This window comes from Saccopteryx leptura, chromosome 2, assembly GCF_036850995.1.
Source record: "Saccopteryx leptura isolate mSacLep1 chromosome 2, mSacLep1_pri_phased_curated, whole genome shotgun sequence".
NCBI lineage: Eukaryota > Metazoa > Chordata > Mammalia > Chiroptera > Emballonuridae > Saccopteryx > Saccopteryx leptura.
The window spans coordinates 249990243-250013264 of NC_089504.1; the positions used below are offsets into that span (position 1 = coordinate 249990243).

The following is a 23022-nucleotide window of genomic DNA, read 5'->3' on the forward strand; positions in this document are numbered from 1 at the left end:
CACAGCAGAGAACACATAGAACTGGGTCCTTACACTTCAGAACCTACATTCTACAAGGGAAGACACCCCACAGGCAAGAAGGCAAACAGCCACAAAGACCCGCAAAGGTTCCGAGAGCCATGAAGAGGATGAGACGGGGTGACAGGAGGGGCAGGACAAACACGTGAAGAGACATGTGACTCAACACCTGAGTGACAAGGTGGCATCATACCTGTGACATTTTGGGAGGAAAGAGTTCCGGGAAGAAGCGACAAGGGCAAAAGCTTGAGGTGGGGATGCGCTTGTTCTGTTAGAGGGAGAGACGAGGGAAAGCAGGGAGGCTGGGGACCAGCAGGGGGGAAGAGAGGTGGGGGCCCCGGAGGCGTCCCACAGGGTGTTCAGGGTCTCATTCTAGTATTTATGTGCATCTAGTGGAGGGTCAGAAGCTGGGCGGTGACATGACCTGAATTATGTGCTTAGAAGATCACCCTCTTCATCTTCACTCGGCAGACGTGGACTGTCTACTCTAGACCCCATCAGACGGCGGTGGGCGCTCTGTGTGCAGGCAGAGCAAGAGAGAGGGCAGACGCTCTGAAAGTCACAAGATAATCGTGGCCAGGATGCTGCCGTCCATTAGCATAAAGGGCGGTTCGGACTGGACACCAGGGAAAGACCTCCGTGAGGAATCCACAGTCTGGCTGTCTGACACAGGACAGTTCTGGGGGACTCTCTCATGGGGACCAGCCAGAGCATGATGAACCCCACAGGTTATCTGTGGAGGGGGCTCATGACTGCCTCTTAGGAGGTGAGAAGCAGGGTAGTTAATTCATAGTAACGAGCTCTGCCAGAGGGAAACCGGAAAGGTTCATGTGCACAACCAGGGTGTCCTGCATGGAAGGGTCATCTGTTAAGTGGATGTGACGGTGGTGAGGCGAGGTTTTGCAGAGCATCACGTCCTTGGCAGCCCAGTGCCCAGCTGGTCCTCATAGCGGCTGGCTGCCCCAAACCTCCTGGCCAGAGGCTGCTGTCTTGTGTTTCACTGTGTCCCCCAAATTCCCCCGTGGAAGTCCTCATCCCCAAGACTACCTGTGGCCTGACCTGTAAATGGGCTTTGGCAGATGTTACCAGTTAAGACTGGGTTAGTGCGGGCCCCATCCGATATGCCTGGTGCTCATGTAACAGGGGGACGTTTGGACACAGACACACACACACCATGTGGAAAACACCATGAAAGCAGAAGTCAGGGGGAAGGGTCTACAAGCCCAGGAGCTGGGGACAGGTTTGCTCTCGCAGCCCCAGAGGGAGCCAGCCCTGCCTGCCTGATCCAGGACTTCCAGCCTCTAATTGGAGAGAAGGCAAATTTCTGTTGCTTACACCCCCAGAATGTGGAGGACCTGTTCAGGTCGCCTGGGGAAAGGGAGGGCGCAGGTGGTCAGGGGTGGTCATAGCACAGGTCCCAAGGGGGAGCCATGGCCTCCCCTGGGTGGGGCACTGATGAGCCCACTTCCTGTTGGCCTTAGGTGATGAGTGGGTAGCCCCGGGGCTGGAGGGGCGCGCGGGTGGCAGAAAGGAGGAGGTGGGACAGGTGTGAGAGACCAAGCAGCAGCACGGAGTTTATTCATGTCGGAGACACCCTGTGGGGACAGCAGGCCACCAGCCATCGTGTCATTTCTTTCTCCAGCTCTGGACACACAGGTCACACGACAACTGGTGGCATCTTACGCTGTGTTCTGTGGGTAACGACACACTGCTTTTTCTGAGGAGACACGCAGGGGACAGTCCCCCTTCCAGAAAGCAATAACCTCGTCCCTAACTGTCGTGAGAAACGCACACCTCCCTCCGCCTATGACTGTGTGCCCTGCGTTCGAGGAGACACCCGTCCAGGGAGAGTTATTTCCCTGACGTAAGAGAAACGGAATTGACCATCTGGGTGAGGCGGGGCCGCGGCCCTGTGGGGAATGCGTGTCCTTCCTGGAGGGGATGGTGGGGTGTGAGCCCCATTTTGCCAGAACATCTGAATTCTTGAGAGACGACAGACGCCCAGATTTTGTTTTTTAAGGTGAAATGGGCAACGTCCTAAGTGGTGACCCGGCTTCTGTCCTCTGACCAGTGTTGCTGTCCTGGGTAAAACTCACGGTGACCTGAAGTGCCTTTCATTGCTGTCATCCCTCACCCCCCACTGCCACCACCGTTGCCCAGAAGCAAGGGGGTGGAGCGAGCGGGCTGGGTCTGTCCTCATGCCTGTCTCACCTCCCCCACACAGCAGGTGCCCAGTGGACACCCCTCAGTAGACGGGACACTGCGTGCACCCACATGAGGGTTTCACACGGTGGCCCTGTCCTGTGGCATCATCTCGAGGCCACACGGGATTATGAGAGGGACAGACGAGCAACCCTTTGAAGCTGGCCCAGGGTCACATGGCCGCGGACGCGCCACAGGACGTTGACACCTGAGCATGTGGGAGACCCCAGGAAAGGAAGGAGCAGTCCCACCGGCCGCAGCCCTAAGGGAGGCTGGGGGCGCGCCGGCCATGGGGGCCGCTCGCCGCCATTAGTCAGCGGCTTCTAGCACAGCCCGCCCGTGTGATTTATGTGCAAGCCCTTCCGGGTCCTGCAGGAGAGACACGGGAGAGCAGTCTGTCACCGCCACTCGCCGCGCAGCACGGCGGTACACGGCGTAGGAGTGTAATTGGATTGTGCCAGGTCCTTAAATCTGGATTCCCATTGACCAAAGCTGCAGCGTGGGGACAGCCGTCTGTGATTGACGCCGGCCCCTCGGAGGGTGGGGGTCAGCGCGTGGAAAGACAGAGGACGGCTGTAAACACCCCGCAGGCAGATGCTATATTTACAGCCGGCGGGCGTATAAATGTAGGTGACACCCTCACCACACCGTGCTCGTGGATGGACGGGGTGGCGGCGGCCGCAGCAGGACATGGAACAGCCTGCAGGTAAGGACTGAAGAAGCAGGGGATGGGTGTCACCAACGGGGGTGACAGTTTCATCACCCACGCAGGCAGGGTCAGTGAGCTTGGGGACAGCGGCTGGTGACTTCCGGCACGGCAGCGCAGTCTCAGAATGAGAGGGACACGGCCCGGCTGCAGGGTGGTGCTCAGGTTAGTGTGTAGACGGCGGGACTCACCCCTGTAGACAGAGTCAGCCAGGGGGACACAGGTGGGGACGGAGACATAGACAGGAACACGAGGAGAGACAGAGGAAGCCAAGATGCAGAGAGACGGCAGGACTGGGACAGAGAATTCAAGAACAGACGGAGAAAGTGACCTGGGGCCACATGGCATGGTCTCAGGGCTCCCAGCCCCAACACCTGCATCTGCAGACAGGAGTGTCACCCGGGGCTAAGAGCCGCCCTCTCTCCCTCCACCTACATTTTAAGGCTTTGCCCCTGGGGACGTTAGAGGTTTGAGAAACCTGGCAGGACGGACCAGAACCACAAGTTCGCAGAACCCGTGCCCCGGCTCTCCGAGGTCAGGACCCGTACATTCTGCCCAAAGTCAGGGGGACAGGCTCCCTGAGCGACCACCCCATACACACCCACTGTCCCCACTCCCCTTCCCCTGCACGTGCCCCACGGACACCGTTTGTCTCAACAGCCTCGGACAGGAGACCCGAAGTCGCTGTCCACATGCGTGACAGAACTGCTCCCTCTTAGGGAAGGGGGGACTGAGCGGGACTCGGGGTTGCATTCCTTGTGACGGCTGTTTACCCTCAAGGACTGCCCGGTGGGGCTTCCTGGTGACCATCCCCTGGGAGGTGACACAAGACACTGCCCCCACTGCCCACAAGTGACCAACGACCTTCAGAGAGGGGGCAATGCGGGGGAGGGGGTTTACAGATTTGAACTTGGCAACTTGATTAAAAATCAAAACAACAAAAAAACCTCAGTTCTTTGAACCTGAGAGAACGCTGGGCCCGAACCCCCAGTTCACAGACAGGGGAGGCTCTAACGTCTCAGACGGTGCTGCCTGCTTGTTCTAGGCACCGGTTACCAAGGTCTGGTGGCCTGTGTGTCCTTGTGAGCAACCACCTGGATCTGTGGACCAGCCGGCCGGGTCTGGCCGAGTCTTCAGGAGGTAAGAACGCGCCGTCACGCCTCCCAGGGAGACCAGCGACCCCGCACGGCCTGTGATGGTGCTCACGGTCCAGCGACGTGCTCCCCACTGGTCTGCCTCCCCTTGACCAGGGTCAGCCTCCTTCCTCCCCATCATCCAGTGCTGCCCTTGCTGGCGGGGCCGCGTGGAACCCCCCACCCCCAGCACCCAGGTGTTCTGACCACACGGGGGAGGGATGGCTTTCTCCCGGGGCCTCGCAGACGCTCAGACATTCAGAACCTGTTTTCCTTCCAAGTTTCGAAAATCTTGCCACGTGGGGTTGAAGGCCTCACCCTGACACTGGACGCCGGAAAGGCCGTGTCCACTCAGGCTCCTTTTCTGGGGCGCCGCTGAGAACGTACGTCCCCGTGTCTTGTCTGTTACTTGTTACTTCACCCCTCCCCCGGGGCTGCCTGGCTTACACGCTCTCCTGCAGCCCCTCTGCGCAGCCGCGCGGGTCCGGGCCCTCCCCCGGGTCCAGGTCTGGGCAGACCCAGTTCTCGTGCTCCCCGCTGCCCAAGGCCGCGGGGCGCAAGGCGGGGCCCCGGTCCTCCAGGGAGAGGGTGGTGAAGGTGGTGAATGTCACCCTCTTCCTCTTGGAGGTGGGGGACGCGGGCGGCTCGTTCGTGGGGTCCCTCCTGGTGGCAGCGACCGCGGGCCCCGTGGGTGTGAACAGCGGCCCGTTGAGGCCACTCGGGGAGTTCGTGCCAAGGAGATACTTGCTCTCTTCGAAGTCCAGGCCCCTGTCGATGACCGTGACATGCTGCTCGTCCTGGGGGGACGCGAAGTTGATGTGGTTCTCCAAGAGCTCTGTCCGGTGGCTCAGCCCCACCCAGTCGTGGGCGTGGCTCAGCCCCTCCTGCTCGGCGAAGGGCGCCCGCTTGTGCCTGTACTTCCAGGCGAAGGCCGCGCAGTTGACCAGGAAGACCAGGATGGCCAGGCAGAAGACGCCCAGCAGGGCGTACATGCCGATCTCCAGGTCGCTCAGCCCCCGGGCCGCCTGCGCCAGGTCCTCCGCGCCCGCGTCCTTGTCCCCACTGCCGCCGGGCAGGTCCGCCGGGGCCGGGAAGCCAGTGAGGTTAACGGGGATGGCGCGCAGGCGGCTGACGTCGTCCGAGGGGCCGCCCTGGCCGAGACTCCTCTGGAGGATCGACCTCTCTGTGGTGGCCCCCCACGCGCCCATGACGTCCGTGACACCCACCGAGGAGCTGCTGAAGGCCTGTCCGTCGTGGCCGCCCCGCTCCTGCGAGGGCCTTCTGGGTCTCCTGTCGCTGGCGCTGTTCTCCAGGTGGGCCCCCGCCCCCGTCTGCCCGCTGTCGCTGGCGTTGGGGCTGGCGTCGCTCTGGCCGAACCGCACCTTGATGGTGGCCGTCCCCACGGCGAGCACGCTCTTGCGCTTGGACTTCTGGCAGGACTCGCTGATGACCATTTCCACCTTCACCAGGGCGCCCTGCCCCTCGGACTCTGCGGCGATCACCGGCCACTTGAGGCCGGAGTCTTGGTGGATGGAGACCACCTTCTCGTCCAGGGAGGTGACCATCAGGGAGAAGTCTTTCCCGTCGTAAATGTCCAAGGGGGTGACGGAGCCATCACTGAACTGGACCCAGCAACTGATGGCGGCTTCCTGTTGAGTAAAATAAGGTCGTCAGGTTGGGCCCCGAGTCTTAGGGACACAGACAGGGTGGAGAGGATCACACGATGAGGACTAAGGAAAGCGGTCAAGCCGTGTGGAGATAAGAGGTGAGTGGTGCTCAGGGTGGGAAAGAAAATAAATCACAGGAAACAGCGCCGGAACGCAGGGACGCAGCACCAGGGACAGACGCCCCGTGGTGTGGCTGCCGGCACCCCACCCCGGGGAGGAGGCCATGGGTCCTGCAGGCAGTCAAGGACGAGGTCTGCCCAGGAATAAGTTACATGTCACGGGAATCAGCGGTTGGCGGGATCACTTACAAGAGTTACACGCTTAAACAAGAGTGTTTTCTGCATCTCCTTTACGGTGCTTGTGTGCCCAGGCTGCGTGCGTCACTCAGCATGCAGACCAAGGTCCCCCGAGCCAGACAAGGTCACTCTGAGGCGCCACCTGGCCCTGCCTATCCTGGCTCCGTGGAGGTGGGCGGGGCACCAGCTGCAGACTCCGCGTTAAACCAGCCGGATGGGACACCACTGACTGTCTGGAGGCTGCCTCTCCCACCCGCTGGTGGCCACACCCGGCCGGGGAACACTGGGCAGCCCAGCACTGCGTCTGTCTGCTCTCCTGACTGTCCCTTTGTTGTGTCAGAGCCACTTTCCTCGGGACCAGTGTGAGCAGGGTACTCCCAGCACAGGGGCGACTCCCGAGTCCACTGCCGGCCGGAGAGTGTAGAGGTCGTGCCAGCGTGCTTGGGAGCCGGCTGGCAGCCCGTGCCCCCCAGGCCCCAGCTCCAGCCCCCCAGGAATCCCAGCTCACGTCCCCTGAGGAACCACTGCTCACGGCACTGTCCCCCACCCTCTGGCATCGCATTGAAAGCTTGGCGGCCCCCGACGCATGAGGCCCTGCATGTGTCCTGGCGGAAAGGCAGACCTGGTGAATCTGAGTCACCACTAGTGGCCTCGCCGGTTGTCCACTTCACTGGTCCACACCGAGCCTCCCATGCACGTCTACCAGACAGAGGGGCCGAGGCCGGGCTGTCCACTTCACTGGCCCACACCGAGCCTCCCATGCACGTCTACCAGAGGGGCCTCGCCGGGCTGTCCACTTCACTGGCCCACACCGAGCCTCCCATGCACGTCTACCAGAGGGGCCTCGCCGGGCTGTCCACTTCACTGGTCCACACCGAGCCTCCCATGCACGTCTACCAGAGGGGCCTCGCCGGGCTGTCCACTTCACTGGCCCACACCGAGCCTCCCATGCACGTCTACCAGAGGGGCCGAGGCCGGGCTCCGAGGCTGAGGGCAGTGAGCCGGCACAGCCCTCCCTGCGCGCCTGGCCTGATGCTGAGCAGGACCACGTGACACGGCTACAGCGCGTGGAGGCCGAGCATGCTCACTTTCCACTTCTCCATGTGGGGGGGGGGCGGGGAAACAAGAGGCACAGCAGCCCCCTCTTCCCGAGCCCCATCCCAGGTGGAGAAACACCTGGGGGTGACCCCGCTCTTTCGTGAGACCCTCCCCACTCCCGGTCAGCGTCTCCACACAACAAATAACCAAATCTAACATGTGACCTCACCTGGGCTGTGACCCTGCTCAATGCAGGACCCCCGGCGAGGGGCGCGACCCCACCCTGTGTGCCCACCTCCCGCAGGACCTGCCTGATGCGCACCCGCCCTGCGGTGTCCTGACCTCTGTACCTGTTTGGGCCTCTGCAGGAGCTCCTGGGCCACCGCAGTGGCGAAGATGGCCCTGTTGCTCCCAGGGCTGAGCTGCAGCGAGAGAGACAGCCCCGTCACCAGCTGGACCCCGAGGTCAGTAATGGTCACCTTCTCGTCCAGTACGGTGATGGTCTTCTCAGCCAGGATGGCGTCTGACAGCGGTGACAGGATCTGGAAACAGAACTGACACAGTGAAGAAAAGCCCCCTGTGGTCCCAGAAGTCAACCCAGCAGCGTGAAGGCAGTCCCGTGTGGGGGATAGAGCCGGGACACACAGACACGGCACTTTTATTTTCCAAAGTGAGAAGTGGGGGGCAGCAGTCATATAGACTCCTGCATGCGCCTGACCAGGATCCACCCGGCATGCCCACCAGGGGGCGATGCTCTGCCCATCTGGGGTGTTGCTCCATTGCAACCAGAGTCATTCTAGCGCCTGAGGCAGAGGCCACAGAGCCATCCTCAGTGCCCGGGCCAACTTTGCTCCAATGGAGCCTTGGCTGTGGGAGGGGAAGAGAGAGACAGAGAGGAAGGAGAGGGGGAGGGGTGGAGAAGCAGATAGGTGTTTCTCCTGTGTGCCCTGGCTGGGAATCAAACCCAGGACTTCCACACGCCGGGCCCATGCTCTACCACTGAGCCAACCGGCCAGGGCCAGAAAAGGCACTTTCTGACCTCCGGTTCCGGGAGGTGTAGCTTGCCTGTGAAAACTTATTGTGATTTTTAAATAACAGCAAGATGGTGTCTAAGAGGGGACAGGTGGAACCTCTTCTGTCCCCCTCCTTCCCCTCCCCTTCCCTTCCCACTGCATGACAATGGCACCTGCCTTCTGTCCTGGGGAGGAAGGGTGAACATCTCCCTCATTTAAGTACTAACAGGATGCTTCTTCCATGAGATGACTTATCTCTACTAGTATTCAGTGAAGTTGGGTTTAAAATCACTTATTTACTTAAATACTTTGTTAAAAATTTCATATCATCAAAGACCAATGGTCCCAGCACACTAGTTACACACGGATGCATTTCTTTCTCACACCTCCTGCCAGTGTGGGGCTGAAGGGAGACCGCAGGTCCGCGGAGACTATGGGGGCCCCGGTGGGGCCACCCCGGGCAGCGGTACGCAGCCTGCACCTTCAGGATTCTCCTTTCTGCCAAGGACAGCGTGACGAGCGGAGGTCGAGCTCCACGTTCACGTCGGACCCCGAGGGGGACACCCCACTCCTGAACAGCGTCTGTGGATTCTCTTCCCGCTCTGCCCCACCCCGCCCGGCATGAAGAGCTGCTCCCTGCAGAGCCTGAACCCTCCGCAGAAACAAGCCCCCTCTTCTTCTCGCCTGCGTCCTGGACACAGGTCTGTTAGAGGTGCTGGTGACATTGATGAAGACGTCTTCTGTCAAGATGATGTATGTCTTTCTGACGCTGGTTGTCAAGCTCCATGTTTCTATCCAGACACCATTCTCCAGGTTCTAGGTCTGGCAGTCATGACACGAGCGGCAGGGAGCCCGCAATGCGGGTCCCCAGAAGACGGCGGACACACCGATTTATACTCCAGGAGGATTTGTGGGAATAAGGAGAAGGGAGGAACTCAGGCTCAGGAAGAGATGGCCCCCCAGGAAGGTGAGGAAGCCGGCCCTGCTCCCCTCCCTGACAGCCAGCTTGTGAAGCCTGTGTCATCTCTGTGTGCTAGACTGTCACTCAGAGTGACCCCTGAAGGCCAGGGGCTCATTGGCCTCAGCTCAGCCTACACATCGGTGGCAGGAACGTAGGTCTTTGAACGTGTCAGTCAAGTGTGGCTCTCATCTACGGGACGGCTATTTTGGTTGGACGTAAATAATATTTTTAATGGCATCCATGGCCGTGTTTACCCCTCTGGGGACGTCTTACCTGAATGGTGGTCATCCCGAGCTCCTGGCCAACCAGGACCTGCCCGCTGCGCAGCTCGGCAATCCTGGGCTCCTCCACCTGCATGAAGTCGTTCACCAGCTCCGTGATGTCCACCTGCCAGTCCGAGCCCAGCAGGTGGGCCAGAGGACGCCCAGGGGCCGCTGACTCCGCCACAAACTGAGTCAGGACGCGCACCATGGCGTGCTGGTACTGGAGGGCACAGCCCCGCGCCTTCCTCTCATCCTCCTCCTCTTCCTCGCTGTCCCGAGCTGGCCTGGCAAAGGGCCAATTCAGTTTAGCGGACACTGACTTGTCGAGCTAGCGGTCAGGGGCCGTGTGTGTGTGTGTGTGTGTGTGTGTGTGTGTGTGTGTGTGTTGGGTGTGTGGTGACCTTCTCCCATTGCATAGTGATAGCAAAAGTCGCAGTGCCATGCCCACGGCTGGGGTTTACAGACTGAGCTCCCTCTGGCTCTGATGGAGTGGGCGCCATGTGGCAAGCAGCCCACGGAGAGGCCCACATGATTACAGCCTGAGTGTGCCCACCGCCCGCGAGGAACGGGGCCCTCAGCTCATGCTCTGGGAGGGGCTGAGACCTGCTTGGGGACAGACACTGGTTGTCCCCTCAACGTGTGATGACAGCTCCACCATGGTCTCAGTAGAACGAGGGCTACTCCTCTCTGTCCTGTGGCCACACGTGGGCTGGACAGCTGGAGGGCTACACCAGGGCCAGGCTCAGTGGCCTTTGTGAGTGAGCCTCGCCCCCACGGCCAGCCCTCAGCAGCACTGCCCCCCCCAACCCCCCATCTCCACACCGCAGCCCAGGGCGACTGAGGGACCCTGCTTCCAGCTCACATGGGACCCATGCCTGCGTCCTTGGGCCACCGTCCCCCGCTTACAGGGGTGGGCGTCCAAGGGAAGGGCTGTGACAGTTTCCCCTGAGAGGAGTCCCAGCTCTCCCCCTGCCCCCGCTGAGCATGCAGATGCGGGGTTCCCTCCCCTGGTGCTGCGCACGCCCCCCTGTTTCCTCTACAGGTCACCTGCATGAGCATCCTTAGCATGGGCACTCAGGGTGACCGTCTCCCAGCTCTACCTCGGTCTGCCCAGGACATTCGTGTGGGGGCCCAATGGACGGTGGGGACCTTTTGTTCTATCGTCACCATCAGAGCACTCTGGTGATGAGTGTCAGATGTCACCTCTCCGAGGCAAAGTGAGCTCAGAGCTCCTGCATGGGGGAGGCGAGCTGCCTTCCCACCATCGGCCCCCTTTCTCCTGGGGCTGACCCATGGGCGCAGGCAGGGCTGACCACTCTGCCCACCCTTGGACACCAGCCAGGGGTTGTGGCCAACGTCCAGCCAGACAACCATGCATTCTGTCCCTGGCTGCAGTGCCCGGACCGGCGACGGGCACACTAGGGAAGACGGGACGCGACCCTGGGACTCTGGCCGGACTCTGGGGAGATAGTGGGGTTGCCGAGAAGACGGCGTGTCGGTCTTGGACCCCACACGACAAGCCTGACGGAGGGCGAGGCCACCACAGAGCAGCAGTGCCGAGATCTGGGGACTCGCGGCCCGTGGAAGATGTCCGAGCGTCTGGGTGCGGCCATGCCTTGTGCATCCCGCCCGCCCACGTCTGCCACGCCTCTGACAGGGCCCGCCCAGCATGCCCACCCACCTGCGGTCGGGGACAATGGGCACCCGCCAGCCCTTGATCTGATTGAGCTCGGCGTCTGAGACCTCGATGTGCAGCGGCAGCCGGGGCGCCCACACGGTGACGTGCAGCGGCGCGCTCAGGTGCTGGTAGGTGAAGTTCACCACCGCGTCCACCCTGCCCTTCATCTCCTTGCCGTTGACAAAGACATAGTCGCACCGGTCAGACACCTGTGGGGCCAGAGAGTTAGGAGATCTGTAGCCCAAGGAATAAGGTGCCGGAGGGGGAAGGGGCAGTGGCCTGGCCGCTGCGGTCACTCTCGTGAGGACTAAGTCCTGGCATGGCCGGGCGGAACTCCCTCCCGGAAACCCCGGAGGGGTGCAGCTCGCTGAAGCTGATGTCTGAACCCCAGAGCCGGGAGAATAAGAGTGCGTTGTTAACGTCACCAGGGGAGCACTAGGTCTGTCAGCTGGACAAGCAGTGAGGGACCAGCAGAGCGGGGACGGGTGGTGGGGGAGGGGTGTCCCGTCCACCGAGCAGGTGACCCGTGCCAGGACAGTGGCCGAGCACTGCATGTGTGGTCTCAGAACTCACGACAACGCAGGAGGCGGAGCTATTACATCCCCACTTCACAAGATCACCGGGAACCCTGGGACATTGAGGGATGGGTCCCAGGGACACAGGGCTGGGGGCAGCAGAGGGCAGCCCCCACCCCAGTCCCCACCCACTGCCGCCACCCTCTCCTGAGTCCTTGGTGTCTTTCCTCTTAGCCAGGACACCCCTGGCAACAAGGGGAGGGAGTGAGGAAAGAAAAGCGGAAGTTTCTAGGCCGCCCCAACACCCTGAGCACATCTTCACGAAGGCCCTTTATCTCCACACGAGGCAGCAGGGACCTTGGGCACCGATGGTACTGGGACGGTCAATGACTGAAAGGGACGCGGCCTGGGCATTTGTGGGGCGGATGGGCGGTCCCCCTGGCTCCCTGCCTCAGTGCACGGAGGATGTGGCCTTCAGTCCTTAATCCTGGGGTGTTCTCGCGCACGTCTTCAGTTCATGGTGAGGCAGGCTGAATCGTCACAGGCGCTGGTGTGTGTGGAGGGGCATGTCCCCTGCCGTGAGATCCTGGAGGGGCGGTTCTCCCCGAAAGATCCCCCAGAACACCATGGTCTCAGCTCCCAGGGTCTCACCTCACAAACCCTGCTCCCGTGGTGCCCAGGACTGGCTGCCCGTCACTGGGAAGCCACGCTCGTCCCCCAGGGGCAGTCTAGGCACCCACACATCCCAGGCCGCAGGGACAGTGAGATGTGTTCCCACGGGAGCTGGCGGGGCGGAACGTCCCCCTCTGGGCCCATGACCGAGTCCTCCTCCACCCTGGCTACTACGTCCACTTGAGAGTTAAACGCTCCAACCAGCCGAGGAATGAACCAGGAAACGCAGGGTCTCTGGGAGACAGGCCCGGCCCCTCTCGTCGGAACACATCTCTCTGTACGTGCCGGGGGTGGGGTGGGGTGGGGTGGGGTGGGGGTTTATGAAGGACTGTGTGCCGGTGTCGGCGAGTCGGGAGCAGCGATCCATTAAAGCTCCCAGGCGCCTCGCGTGATCCCGGAGCGGGCCGCCGCTAGTATTTCTGACTCTGATGTGCAGAGCTGGGCACTTACGTGAATTTAATGCCATTTCCTTCTCTCTGCTTAAATGCGGAGTGGGCATAAATCTTATTTAAAGATCACCGACGTTCACGGGGAAATTTACGTTCTTCTCATGTTTTTTCTCTTCCCCTTTTTCCAAAGAGGCCAGCGCTGAAGATATTAAAATCCTACTCCCTCACATCCCGCCCCCAGTTTAAATTCGGCCTAAAGGGATATTTGCATCTGTTTCTCAAACTGGGTATCACCTTTTTAAAATTAGTTTTTATCCTGGACTGAACGGCAAATCACACGAATAACAGGTGGCAACAAGAGAAGGGGGCACTCACGTGTGCCCGGCGTCTGCTGCGCACAGAGCCCAGCCCGGCGCCTGGCGGCTTCCTCTCTCGAGTCCTCGCCCCAGGTCCGCGGGGCAGGACTGCTACCCCATTTTCCAGATGACAAACTGAGGCACGGAGTCCCGCCGCCACAGGGGAAGCGTCGCACTGACGAATGGGAGCCGGCTTTCCCTACCACGGTGGCATCTGCTAACTCTTTCGCCAAAGGCAAGTGTTGCGTGGCAATATGGAGGAGGAGGCACCATGGCGGGGCCTGCGGCCAACGCTCCGGGCCCGCAGACACGCTCAGTGCGCGGAGGGTCTGCGAACAGTCACGGATGTGAGAAAGACAAGGGAAGGGACCAGGATGGTCTGGGGGCAATTGTTCTCGCAGCTGAACCGAGCCATCCAGACAGGACTGGATGCCCAGCAGTGGAAAAAATGCCTTTGGTGACAATATGGCCAGACCCTTGTGCCACTTACCAGGTCATCAGCACATGCCCACGTGAGTATCTATGTATACACTCACATGCACGCACACATGACTGTAAATGCGTGCACTCACATGAGCATGCAGGTGTCCTCACAGAGATCCAGACTCCAGTGCGTTCTGCTGACGCCGGAGTCGGAAGGCACCTGTTCTTGGACAAAAGCAAGCATCCACCTGCAAGAAAGTCCCTGAAGAAGTTGCCCATCCCTCCCAGGCCCAGGCCCAGCAGACTCAAAGTGCTCAGTGAAACGTGAAAAATCATGGAAACGCAATCACCCAGCAACATGGAGGGCTTGATGCTTCAATCACTTCCGGTTCTAATTTTCTGAATTCAGAGTGGAGACCGGGAGACCACGATCTTGCGTTCTAATTAATTCCTGCTTGCAGCCCACGGTCATTGCTCTTGGAAAACTTTCAACGAAATAACTAAAATTAAAAGCAAATATTTTCTTAGTACTTCCACCCTTCTGCAGGGGGACAAACACGGAACTCTGAGCCTGGCTTCGCTGCAATTGAGCTATCCCACATCGCCGACATCAAGGTCGCGAGGATTTGTCGGCACAAAGCAATTAACCTCTGTTGACAAAAGAGTTGAATTCTACGTGTTATCCCACGCTTGACTGCTGCTTTTATTTTTTATTTTTTGGGGACGAGTAATATATAAAAAGCCTTTTTAAAGCGAAGAAACGCTGGTGTCATCAATTGTTTTAAAAAGAAAAACATTTTCCCTTGCAATGTGTTTACCAGGCGTGTTTGTAAAACAACAGAAACATATACGCACATATGTAATATATGTGGTATACATAAAATAGACAACGACGTGATATAAATGATACACACTATGTAGAGATGTGCCCCATGCAGACAATGGTGTCCAAGTGAGACGGATTCCCTGTCCCCAGGGGGCGCACGGCGCAGGCTGCAGTCTCCCAGCCACTCAGGGATAGGCGCGTGGTGCCAGCAGGCCCGTCGCAGCTGGGGGAGCGGTGGGCACACAGGCCTCTCCTCTGCGGTTACGAGGCTGGGAGGACGGACTTGCAGCTGCTGGAGACTCTCCCTGCCACCTCAGTGGGGAGCCTTCCCGAGCAAGCAGCTGGCACAGGGGCGCAGAGCCAAGGGATGGAGAGACGTAGATTCTTAGGAACATTCCTTGTGCCCCTGGATCCAGCCGTACCTGAAGCTCATAGGATTTCAAAGTTATAGGAACCAATACAGTATTTGTTTGTATGTGAGTGTGTGTGTATGTGTGTGTTTGTAAACAAATTTGAGTTGGGTTTTTGTCACTTGCAAAGACACAGGTTCTGAAAACCCAAATTCCTGACAACATAAGCATGGGACACAGAACGTCCTCCACCCAGTCTTGGACTGTTTGTTCTCCTCAAGGACAAGGAACGGTGTTGGGGGCAGAGGGCGGGCGGCTGATTGCTCTCCTTCTGCCCAGCTTGTGACTCGGGACTGTCTCTTTTCTCTCCTCACGTCAGCATGCTCTCAGCTCACCATCGTTCCTCTCCCTGACCTGACCAGGGGTCAGAAAGAATTCAGAGCCTTTCTTCTTCTCCAGGCGTTGTTCCAAAGACCTTGTATACATTATCTAATAGAAGCCACCGACTGATGGATGAGATAATTTACATGACCATTTCCATGTGATGGTTAGGGGGAAGGAGATGTCGGCCAATGTTACCGGTGGGCGGCGGGCGGCACTCTGCCTCCGGTGTCTGTGTTCCTTGCTGTCGTATCACTCTGCCAGGGAAGAATTGTGCTATTAAACTTTACAAGGCACGTTCCCAGGGACTGAGGGAGACCCTGGGACTCAGCAGGTCAGCCGAGGTTGTCGATGGGTGAGAGCCTGATATTTGGAGACAGACATACTGGGTTCAGGGCCCCTCCTTACTACTAGATGTTGGGCACTAAAGCAAAGACCTAGATGATCCCTCTAATGGCTGTATCTTTGACTGTCCTGCATCTTCTGAGAGAGAGCTCATCCCAGCTTCACAGGGGGCACGTCTTCAACGGGACCAATTGCATGTGGCCACAGCATGTGCCCAGGGGTGTGCCCCAGCCCAAGCTATGCCGCTCAGAGTCCAGACGGATGTTTTGATTCAACTTGAAGTCTGCAAAGAGACATCTTTCATCCTCTCTAATGGTGAGGACAGGTGGGAAGAGTCACTGGAACTGCCTGGGGCAATGGCTCCCATGGGCACGGGAACTGCTTGTTGGATGTGGGAGGAAATAGTGGGAACACAGCTGGAAGGAGCAGACAGGAGGAAAAGAGCACTGAGGACAGAGCCATGGTCTTTTCTCAGTTCTCAGACCTGGCCAGTTTCAGGGAGTAGGGCTCAGTTATGTGGTAGACTGTCCCTGGATTTGCATGTGTCTAGTGTTTTCTCATGATTAAGTGGAGGCTGAATGTTTTAGGGAACAGTACCACAGAGAGGATGTGCCTTTCTCAGCATATTGTGTCAGGGGCACATGAGGACTACTTTGAAATCTATTTGAAAAGCCCATGGCTTCCATTTTTAAGTCCTAAATAACAACCAATCATCATCATCACCGTCATCATCATCATCATCACCACCATCATCATCACCATCATTACCACCACCATCAACATCACCACATCACCATCATCATCATCACCATAATCACCATCATCACCACCATCACCACCACCATCCCCACCATCATCATTACCATCATCATCACCATCATTACCACCACCATCAACATCACCACATCACCATCATCATCATCACCATAATCACCATCATCACCACCATCACCACCACCATCCCCACCATCATCATTACCATCATAATCACCATCACCATCATTATCACCATCATCACCATCATCATCACCACCATTACCGCCACCACCATCACCACCATCATCACCATCATCACTGTCACCATCACCACATCACCATCATCACTGCCATCACCATCATCACCATCATCATCGTCACCATCATCACCATCACAGTCACCATCATCACAATCACCATCACCACCATCACCACCAGCATCATCACCATCATCACCATCACTACCATCTTCATCACCATCATCACCACCATTACCATCATCATCAGTATCATCATCACCATCACCACCATCATAATTACCTCTCATGATTGCCAACCATGTGTTGTATAAATTACTTCATATTCATTGGCTCATTGACTCCCATGAAAGTGTTATATGACAGGCACTAATGCTACCATCATTGACCAAGTGAGAAATTGAGTCAGGGAGACTAGGAGAGCCTAAGACCAAGTGAACTTGAATCCAAGTCTTAGTGGCTGCATAGTCCATCTTGCAGCTCACTTTGTAGGAAGTTCACCCTTTCTTGCCCCTATGGTGTTCTGTGCCGTAATGTGTCTCTTTCTCCAAAGTCCCATTAGGTGGTTTGGACAATGGGAAATGTGCTGACATGTTCTGGGGATGTTTTAATTTCCTGATACAGTCTTGGTCCCTTCCTGCCTCATTCTTTCTCCTGCCTGGAATGTAGACCTGTGGCTGGAGGTGTGGCAGCCATTTTTCAACCATGAGGCAACAGACAGGAGCAAGAAAACTGACCTGATAAAGATGGTGCTGCAGAAAGGAAGAAAAGAGCCTGGCTCCCTGTCACCATCGCTGGGCAGCGACAACAGACCTGGACTTCTTGTCACAAGCCACACGTCGGGATTTGTTTCTGTTGCTGTCATTAGGTACCTGTCATTTCCAGCCATTTCCAAACTGTTCTGTAAATGTTTTGGTTTAATTTGGGGGGGGGGGGTCACAAACTCAGATGGCTATAGAGTGCGAACAACACAAATAAATTAGTTAGGTGTGACCTGGAAAGCTCCCTTCCTCCCGGGCAGGTCACCATACCCGAATAAAAGGGTCAGCACTGCCACATATCCCATTTTGTAACAAGAGGCTGTAAATCTTATTTTTAATGTACATGCTAAAGTGGATCAATTCCAGAATTGTCTATCTCAGCCCCGTAAGCAAAAACCTTAAGGCCAAACCCAACCTGTGTCCCAGCTGCACATGACCCAAGGACCTTGAATTTGCAACCTCTGGCCTAGAATAACAAGCTGACTTCCTGATATATTGGGGGGATGGAGAAGAGGGGAAATGGGGGAGGGCAGACTGGGACTTTGACCTTTGAACCGGCAATTAAAAAAAAGCAGCAAGAACATTTTGACAAATCTTGCCTTCTCACACTGCCGTCGTCCATCACCCTAGAGGCCGGAGCTGGTGAGCCCATTTCTCCAGGCTCTGCTCGCTGTGCCTCTGATTGCAACACCCACGCCAGCGACCCGCCTCCCTCTGTTGACAAATGGCTGCCCTGGAAGAACACATCAAATCCTCCCCTCGCCCAAACTCTGCAACATTTTTTTCTTTTCCAATATTACTTGGACCATGCAGTGAGCCAGAAGGATGAGTCCTTGTTTAGTTAGGAAAACAGAGAAGGGGGGGGGAATAAATCCCCCAAGGTCCGCAGCAGAACGTGTGATGTTGCCTGCAGGAAATGGTGGGCTGCCTCCCTGACTCGCAAATTATTTCTCTTTCTAGTGGAGTTTCAAGCTCCAAAGAAGGATGTGTGAGCGCACGCACGTGTGCATGAGTGTGTGTCAGGAGGTATGAAGGCTTTTCCATTGCTTTCGCACACAGAGGCTGCTCGAGACGTGTTTGTGGAACAGAGGGAGTGAACCATCCCAAAGAACGCTGCAGGAAATACGTCCTTTTCCTCTGCTCTTCTCGTCCGGGTTCCCAAAAACCACTGAGCTTTTGGCAAAGGGTAAAAGCAGTAGCACTCTCTGTTGAATAGGAGTGGAGAGAGTGGGCAGCCTTGTCTTGTTCTTGATTTTAGAGAAAAAGTTTTCCATTTTCTGCCATTTAATATGATGTTAGCTGATGGTTTGTCATAAATGGCTTTTTATTACATTGAGATATTTTCCTTCTATACCCATTTTGTTGAGTGTTTTAAACCTAAAATGATGTTGTATTTTATCAAATGCCTTTTCTGCATCTATTGATAGGATCGTGTGGTTTTGTTCTTAGTTTTGTTGATGTGGTGTACGACGTTAATCATGTTATGTATGTTGAGCCATACTTGTGCACCTCCATGTTCATCGCAGCATTGTTCACGGTCGCCAAGACATGGAAATAACTGAAAAAGCCCTTCAATAGAGGACTGGATAAAGAATATGTGGCACATATATATGATGGAATACTACTCAGCCATAAGAAATAATGACATAGGATCACTTACGACAACGTGGATGGACCTTGACAACATTATAGTGAGTGAAATAAGTAAATCAGAAAAAACTAAGAACTGTATAATTTCATACATAGGTGGGACACAAAATTGAGACTCATGGACATAGATAAGAATAAAGTGATTACCAAGGGGGAGGGGGAGGGAGGAGAGGGAGGGGGTAGGGGGAGGGGAGGGGCATAAAGAAAACCAAATAAAAGGTGACGGAAGACGATTTGACTTTGGGTGATGGGTGTACAACATAATCGAATGTCAAAATGATCTGGAGATGTTTTCTTTAAATCTTTGTTCTCTAGTTGACCAATGTTGCCCTGTTAAAATTAATTGTCTAAGTAAATTTTTAAAAAAAGTAAGATCCACAGTCACAGAGGTCACATGACGACCTCTGAGTTCACAGAAAAGTGTGAAGTCGCGGTGGTTCTTGGAAAAAATGCATTTTCTCTTTTTTAAAAAGAAATGAAGGTAGGCACCATAGGAAATCTTCAACTTCATCTATGTGTCGTAAAGATGGTTTCTTGGAAAGAAAAATGCCCACCACAGGGAGGACGGGTTTTCCAAAGACTCATCGTTGCCGGCTTCTCCTGCACCGAGCTGCTGACGTAGGCACGTGTGGGGCTGGCCACCTCTGAGCTTGTCATGCAGAACTGGTTGCCACTCCTCTTACCCACCACGTTCAGTCTGTTGCTCTCTTCTGTTCACCTCACAGCACCCCGAACGACTCAGCCCCCACTTAGAATGCAGAACCAGTCGGGGAGGTGACTTGGTCTATTTTTTGTTTGTTTATCTCTGCACTTCCAGCATCTAGAGGTGGGTCTGACTCAGAGAGAGAGGCATCGAGACGTAATGAATGAGTGAATGACGTTCCTGCCACAAGCCGTCTCAGGCTTCTATGTAAACCATTTTCATGGCACTTTTTTTTTTTTTTTTTTTGCCACATGTCTAAATGCTACTTACTATTACGTTTTTATTTTACAAAAATGTCCTTAACCTTCTTCTAGGCAAAATATTTCCCGTGTCGATGTTTACTCATATTTTCTAATGTAGTAAACGAAGTACACCATCTCGTTTCAGGAACATCTGTCACGGGCCATCTGGAGTCCTACACGCTCCGCGCTGCGGTATGGCCCGCACACAACATCGGGACGCTGCGCTGGACCACAGCCAGTGCTTAATTGGGTCCACAGCAGCCTGTGTGCCTCGTGACTAATTGCAGAGTGTCCAGGCCACTTCCTCATTGGGGCTGGCTCCTCCCAGGTCAGGGGCGAGGCGGCCGCTCCCGAATACTCCCACCATATGCAAACCAGGCAGAAATAAAGAATGGTGAGGTCTGAGGCTGGTGGAGAAGACCCTCGAAGCAGTAACTAATTCACCAGCAGACGTGGGGGCATGGATTTCGGCATGGGGAGCCAGGAAATAAGCCGGTGTTTGTTGATCTACAGATGAACACGCCGCCATGCCTCCCGACGTCTGCAGAACGGACCATGTTTTAAGACAAACTGCTTCGGAGATGGAGGACAGGAGCTTCCATGCTTCCGGATGTCTTTCTGATATTGTGCCTGAAAGTCGTCAGGCACAAGATGTTTCCTGATGATAATGCTATTTCTCGTACAGGTTCCAACACCTTTGTCTATCTTTCTGTCCAAAGCCTGGCTTTTTCTCACCAAAGACTTCCAGCCCAGGGGACTGTCCACTCACGAGTGGGTGATCTTTTAACACCTGCCATTTCTGACTCTCCGGCCCCATTAAAGCAACCTTCTTCTGGGATCTCTATCTGCACCTCTCTCTTTCCGTGTCTCAACTTCCTCTCGGGTTCTTTTCTTCTTGATAATATCATTTTCTTTACACTTATGAACCAGGACGTAAACATGCTCAACTATTGTTATGAACGCCCGTCATGCCCGATGCATGGACTGCGTCTCTGAGGAGGGACACTCCCTTCTATGTAATGGATGGTCCCCGCCTCATGAGAGGCTCAGCTGTTTGACAGACCGCACGCACCGAGGAGGTGGTGACAGCATGTCATTCCTCCGCGGGGTTTCCACACGTTGCGGAGAAAGGCCAGGCTGTCTCCATGACGCCTGGGGTCTGCAGTAATTTAAATGTTGGTTCTATTTCCATATAAGCAGATAAGGATGCACTTGGCCTGGCTGTACGACCAGCTGTCCAGAGCAGGAATTAGGCACCTGAATGTGCGATGTCTGTTTTCAAGGCAGAGCTGCACTGTGGTGATGCGGTAGCCAGGCATGGTTCCCTTCGGGCACGGAGAGCTCCACGTTGTGTATGTCACATTCCTGACCTGTCTCACGAGCTTTTCAAACGAGGATGTCTGAGGATGTTTTCCAGAAGCGTGTCAAGTGCGATACCTGTGAACTAACGGGCTGCTTCCTCCGTTTACACATTGTATCACTGTCCTAACACAACGACGCTTTGTCTCCCTACCTTCTTTGAGTTAGGAAGGACCCTTAGCTTTCCACACCTGTGGCTGTCACGTCTGAGAACCTTCTACAACCTTTATGTGGACTGAGTCTCATGCGGGAGTCAGGGCGCAGAGTCCACACCACCCTTGCTGACTCCCCAGGGTGGTGGCGTGTGGCGTCTGGATGCTGCCTAGGTGACCCTGGTGTGGATGCATGACCGGGCGAGGCCGCCCCAGGGGACGGAAGGCGGGCTGCTTTGCTCCATGTCCGCAGCTTTACGTGTTCCTCTTATCATAACAATCGCCTTTCCAGACACAGCTAGCATCCCCTTTGACCAAACACCTGGGCGCCGCGGCCTGGCCTAACTAACCTGTCACGTTTGCCGTCAAGGAAGGAAACTTGATCTCCCAGCGGCTAGGTTCCTTTCTGCAAGGGACCCAGTCTCCCCAAAGCCCAGGGGCTGAGACAGCCGTCATTCTCTTCTTGTGACCATGGGCTGGCTGGGCCCCCATGGGGGTTCCTCACGGGGCTGCAGGCAGGTGGCAGAGGGCTCTGTGGGGACGGCTGGGAAACGGGGGGCCTCCCCCTGCCTCCATGGGGCTGAGTCAGGCCGAACACCTAGAGCATGTGGTCCAGGGGCAAGCCCATCTGGTGTACCTCTGTGATTAGTCTCTCATTGGTCACACCTGCCGCATGGCCGAGGCCCTTGTGGGAGGGGACCACATGAGGGTGTCATACCAGGAGTGGCATCCAGCGTGACCATCCACCACAGAAGTCAGCATTAGGCCCAGGTCAGTCTGACAGGGCTCTGGGTCCCTGAAAGGTCTGTCCCCATGCATCACGGTGGCTGAAGGCACATCTCTGGTCCTCACCAGTGTCTGACCATGACCCCCGCGGGCCTGGCGGTGTCCCACCCCCGTGACCTGTGGCTGACCTGCCGGAGAGGCCTGGCTGGGAACACATCCATCTGGGTGCATTTCTTGTGAGAAATGCTGCCCAGGGACTCAAGAGCCCAGCGAGGGGTCCGTGATGGGATCCGGGACCACCCTGATTCTCTGGTGCTCTGGGACCTCTGTGCCCGCAGTGGGAAGCCTGCCCTCACGGTTTCATGGGGGCGGGCGCTCAGCTTGGACTTTGTCTTGGGCACAAACACTCACTGCCCTTCCTGGTCCTGTCTCTCATTCAGGATCAGAGGCCTCCCCCCAGCCTGGGGAGAAAGGCAGCAGAACACCTGTCCCTCACCCTAAAATGAAGGTCAGCACTCCGTGTCAACCTCTTATGAGACAGAAACCTTCAAGGGTGGACGCTGAGGGACAATGACCACGAAACAGCCCTTCTGGACATGTCTAATCTCCAGCTCCGGTTCTACGTGGACATCTTTGCCAGCCTCTTGTTCCTGTATTGATTTCAACCCTGTAGACAAGGACAATGGGACGTACTGCTCAGCGGGCACTTAGCACCTACGGCTGTCTCCATTCATGAGGCTTCCTGGTGGGAGCGGGGGTTGGGAGCCCAGCAGGTGACACGCAACATGCTCGGACGCATCCAGGCTGCTAGACCAACGGTCCTGGAAAACCTGACCGTTCGGATGACTGCTTTCAAAGAACGATACAGAGAATCCATGCCAATCACACGCAACCTGTGAGTGACACGCCGTGCCTAATGGCCTGGGACGTGCGTGGGTTTACGACAGTGTAGCGCATGTATAATATTTCACGGCAGAGAGCGCCCACGGTCGATATGCTTTCCTTGTGTATGTAAAGCTGCATTCATAGTCACAGAACTGTGAGTCAAGTAAGTAATTCCCATCACAGGAACGGAGGGGACCAGTGAGGCCCCCCTGTGGGCAGTTCCATAGAGTGCTGAGTGGTCCCACACTGCGTCCGGCCACCCTGCCATCCTGGGCGTCTGCCTGCTGCCTCTGCCATCA

The 23022-nt window shown here is 56.3% G+C and overlaps 1 protein-coding gene across 1 annotated transcript; it reads right to left on the reverse strand.

The window, feature by feature from the left end:
* Nucleotides 1–2922: 2922 nt before the first annotated feature.
* On the reverse strand, nucleotides 2923–11170 carry LOC136391901 (transmembrane protein 132D-like). Its single transcript, XM_066363796.1, has 4 exons — nucleotides 10979–11170; nucleotides 9308–9581; nucleotides 7411–7602; nucleotides 2923–5708 (listed from the first exon to the last, which is right to left on the reverse strand). The coding sequence occupies exons 1-4, from the start codon at nucleotides 11140–11142 to the stop codon at nucleotides 4503–4505; spliced, it is 1836 nt and encodes a 611-aa protein (XP_066219893.1). The 5' UTR covers nucleotides 11143–11170; the 3' UTR covers nucleotides 2923–4502.
* Between the last annotated feature and the right edge of the window lie 11852 nt (nucleotides 11171–23022).

Bases quoted from the DNA above. Each gene is read 5' to 3' on its own strand.
- LOC136391901 (XM_066363796.1), bottom strand. From the start codon at position 11,142: ATGAAGGGCAGGGTGGACGCGGTGGTGAACTTCACCTACCAGCACCTG. The intron at 9,582-10,978 runs GTGGGTGGGCAT...GCCCTTTGCCAG, and splicing joins CCCATTGTCCCCGACCGCAG to GCCAGCTCGGGACAGCGAGG. The intron at 7,603-9,307 runs GTAAGACGTCCC...TTCTGTTTCCAG, and splicing joins TCGGGATGACCACCATTCAG to ATCCTGTCACCGCTGTCAGA.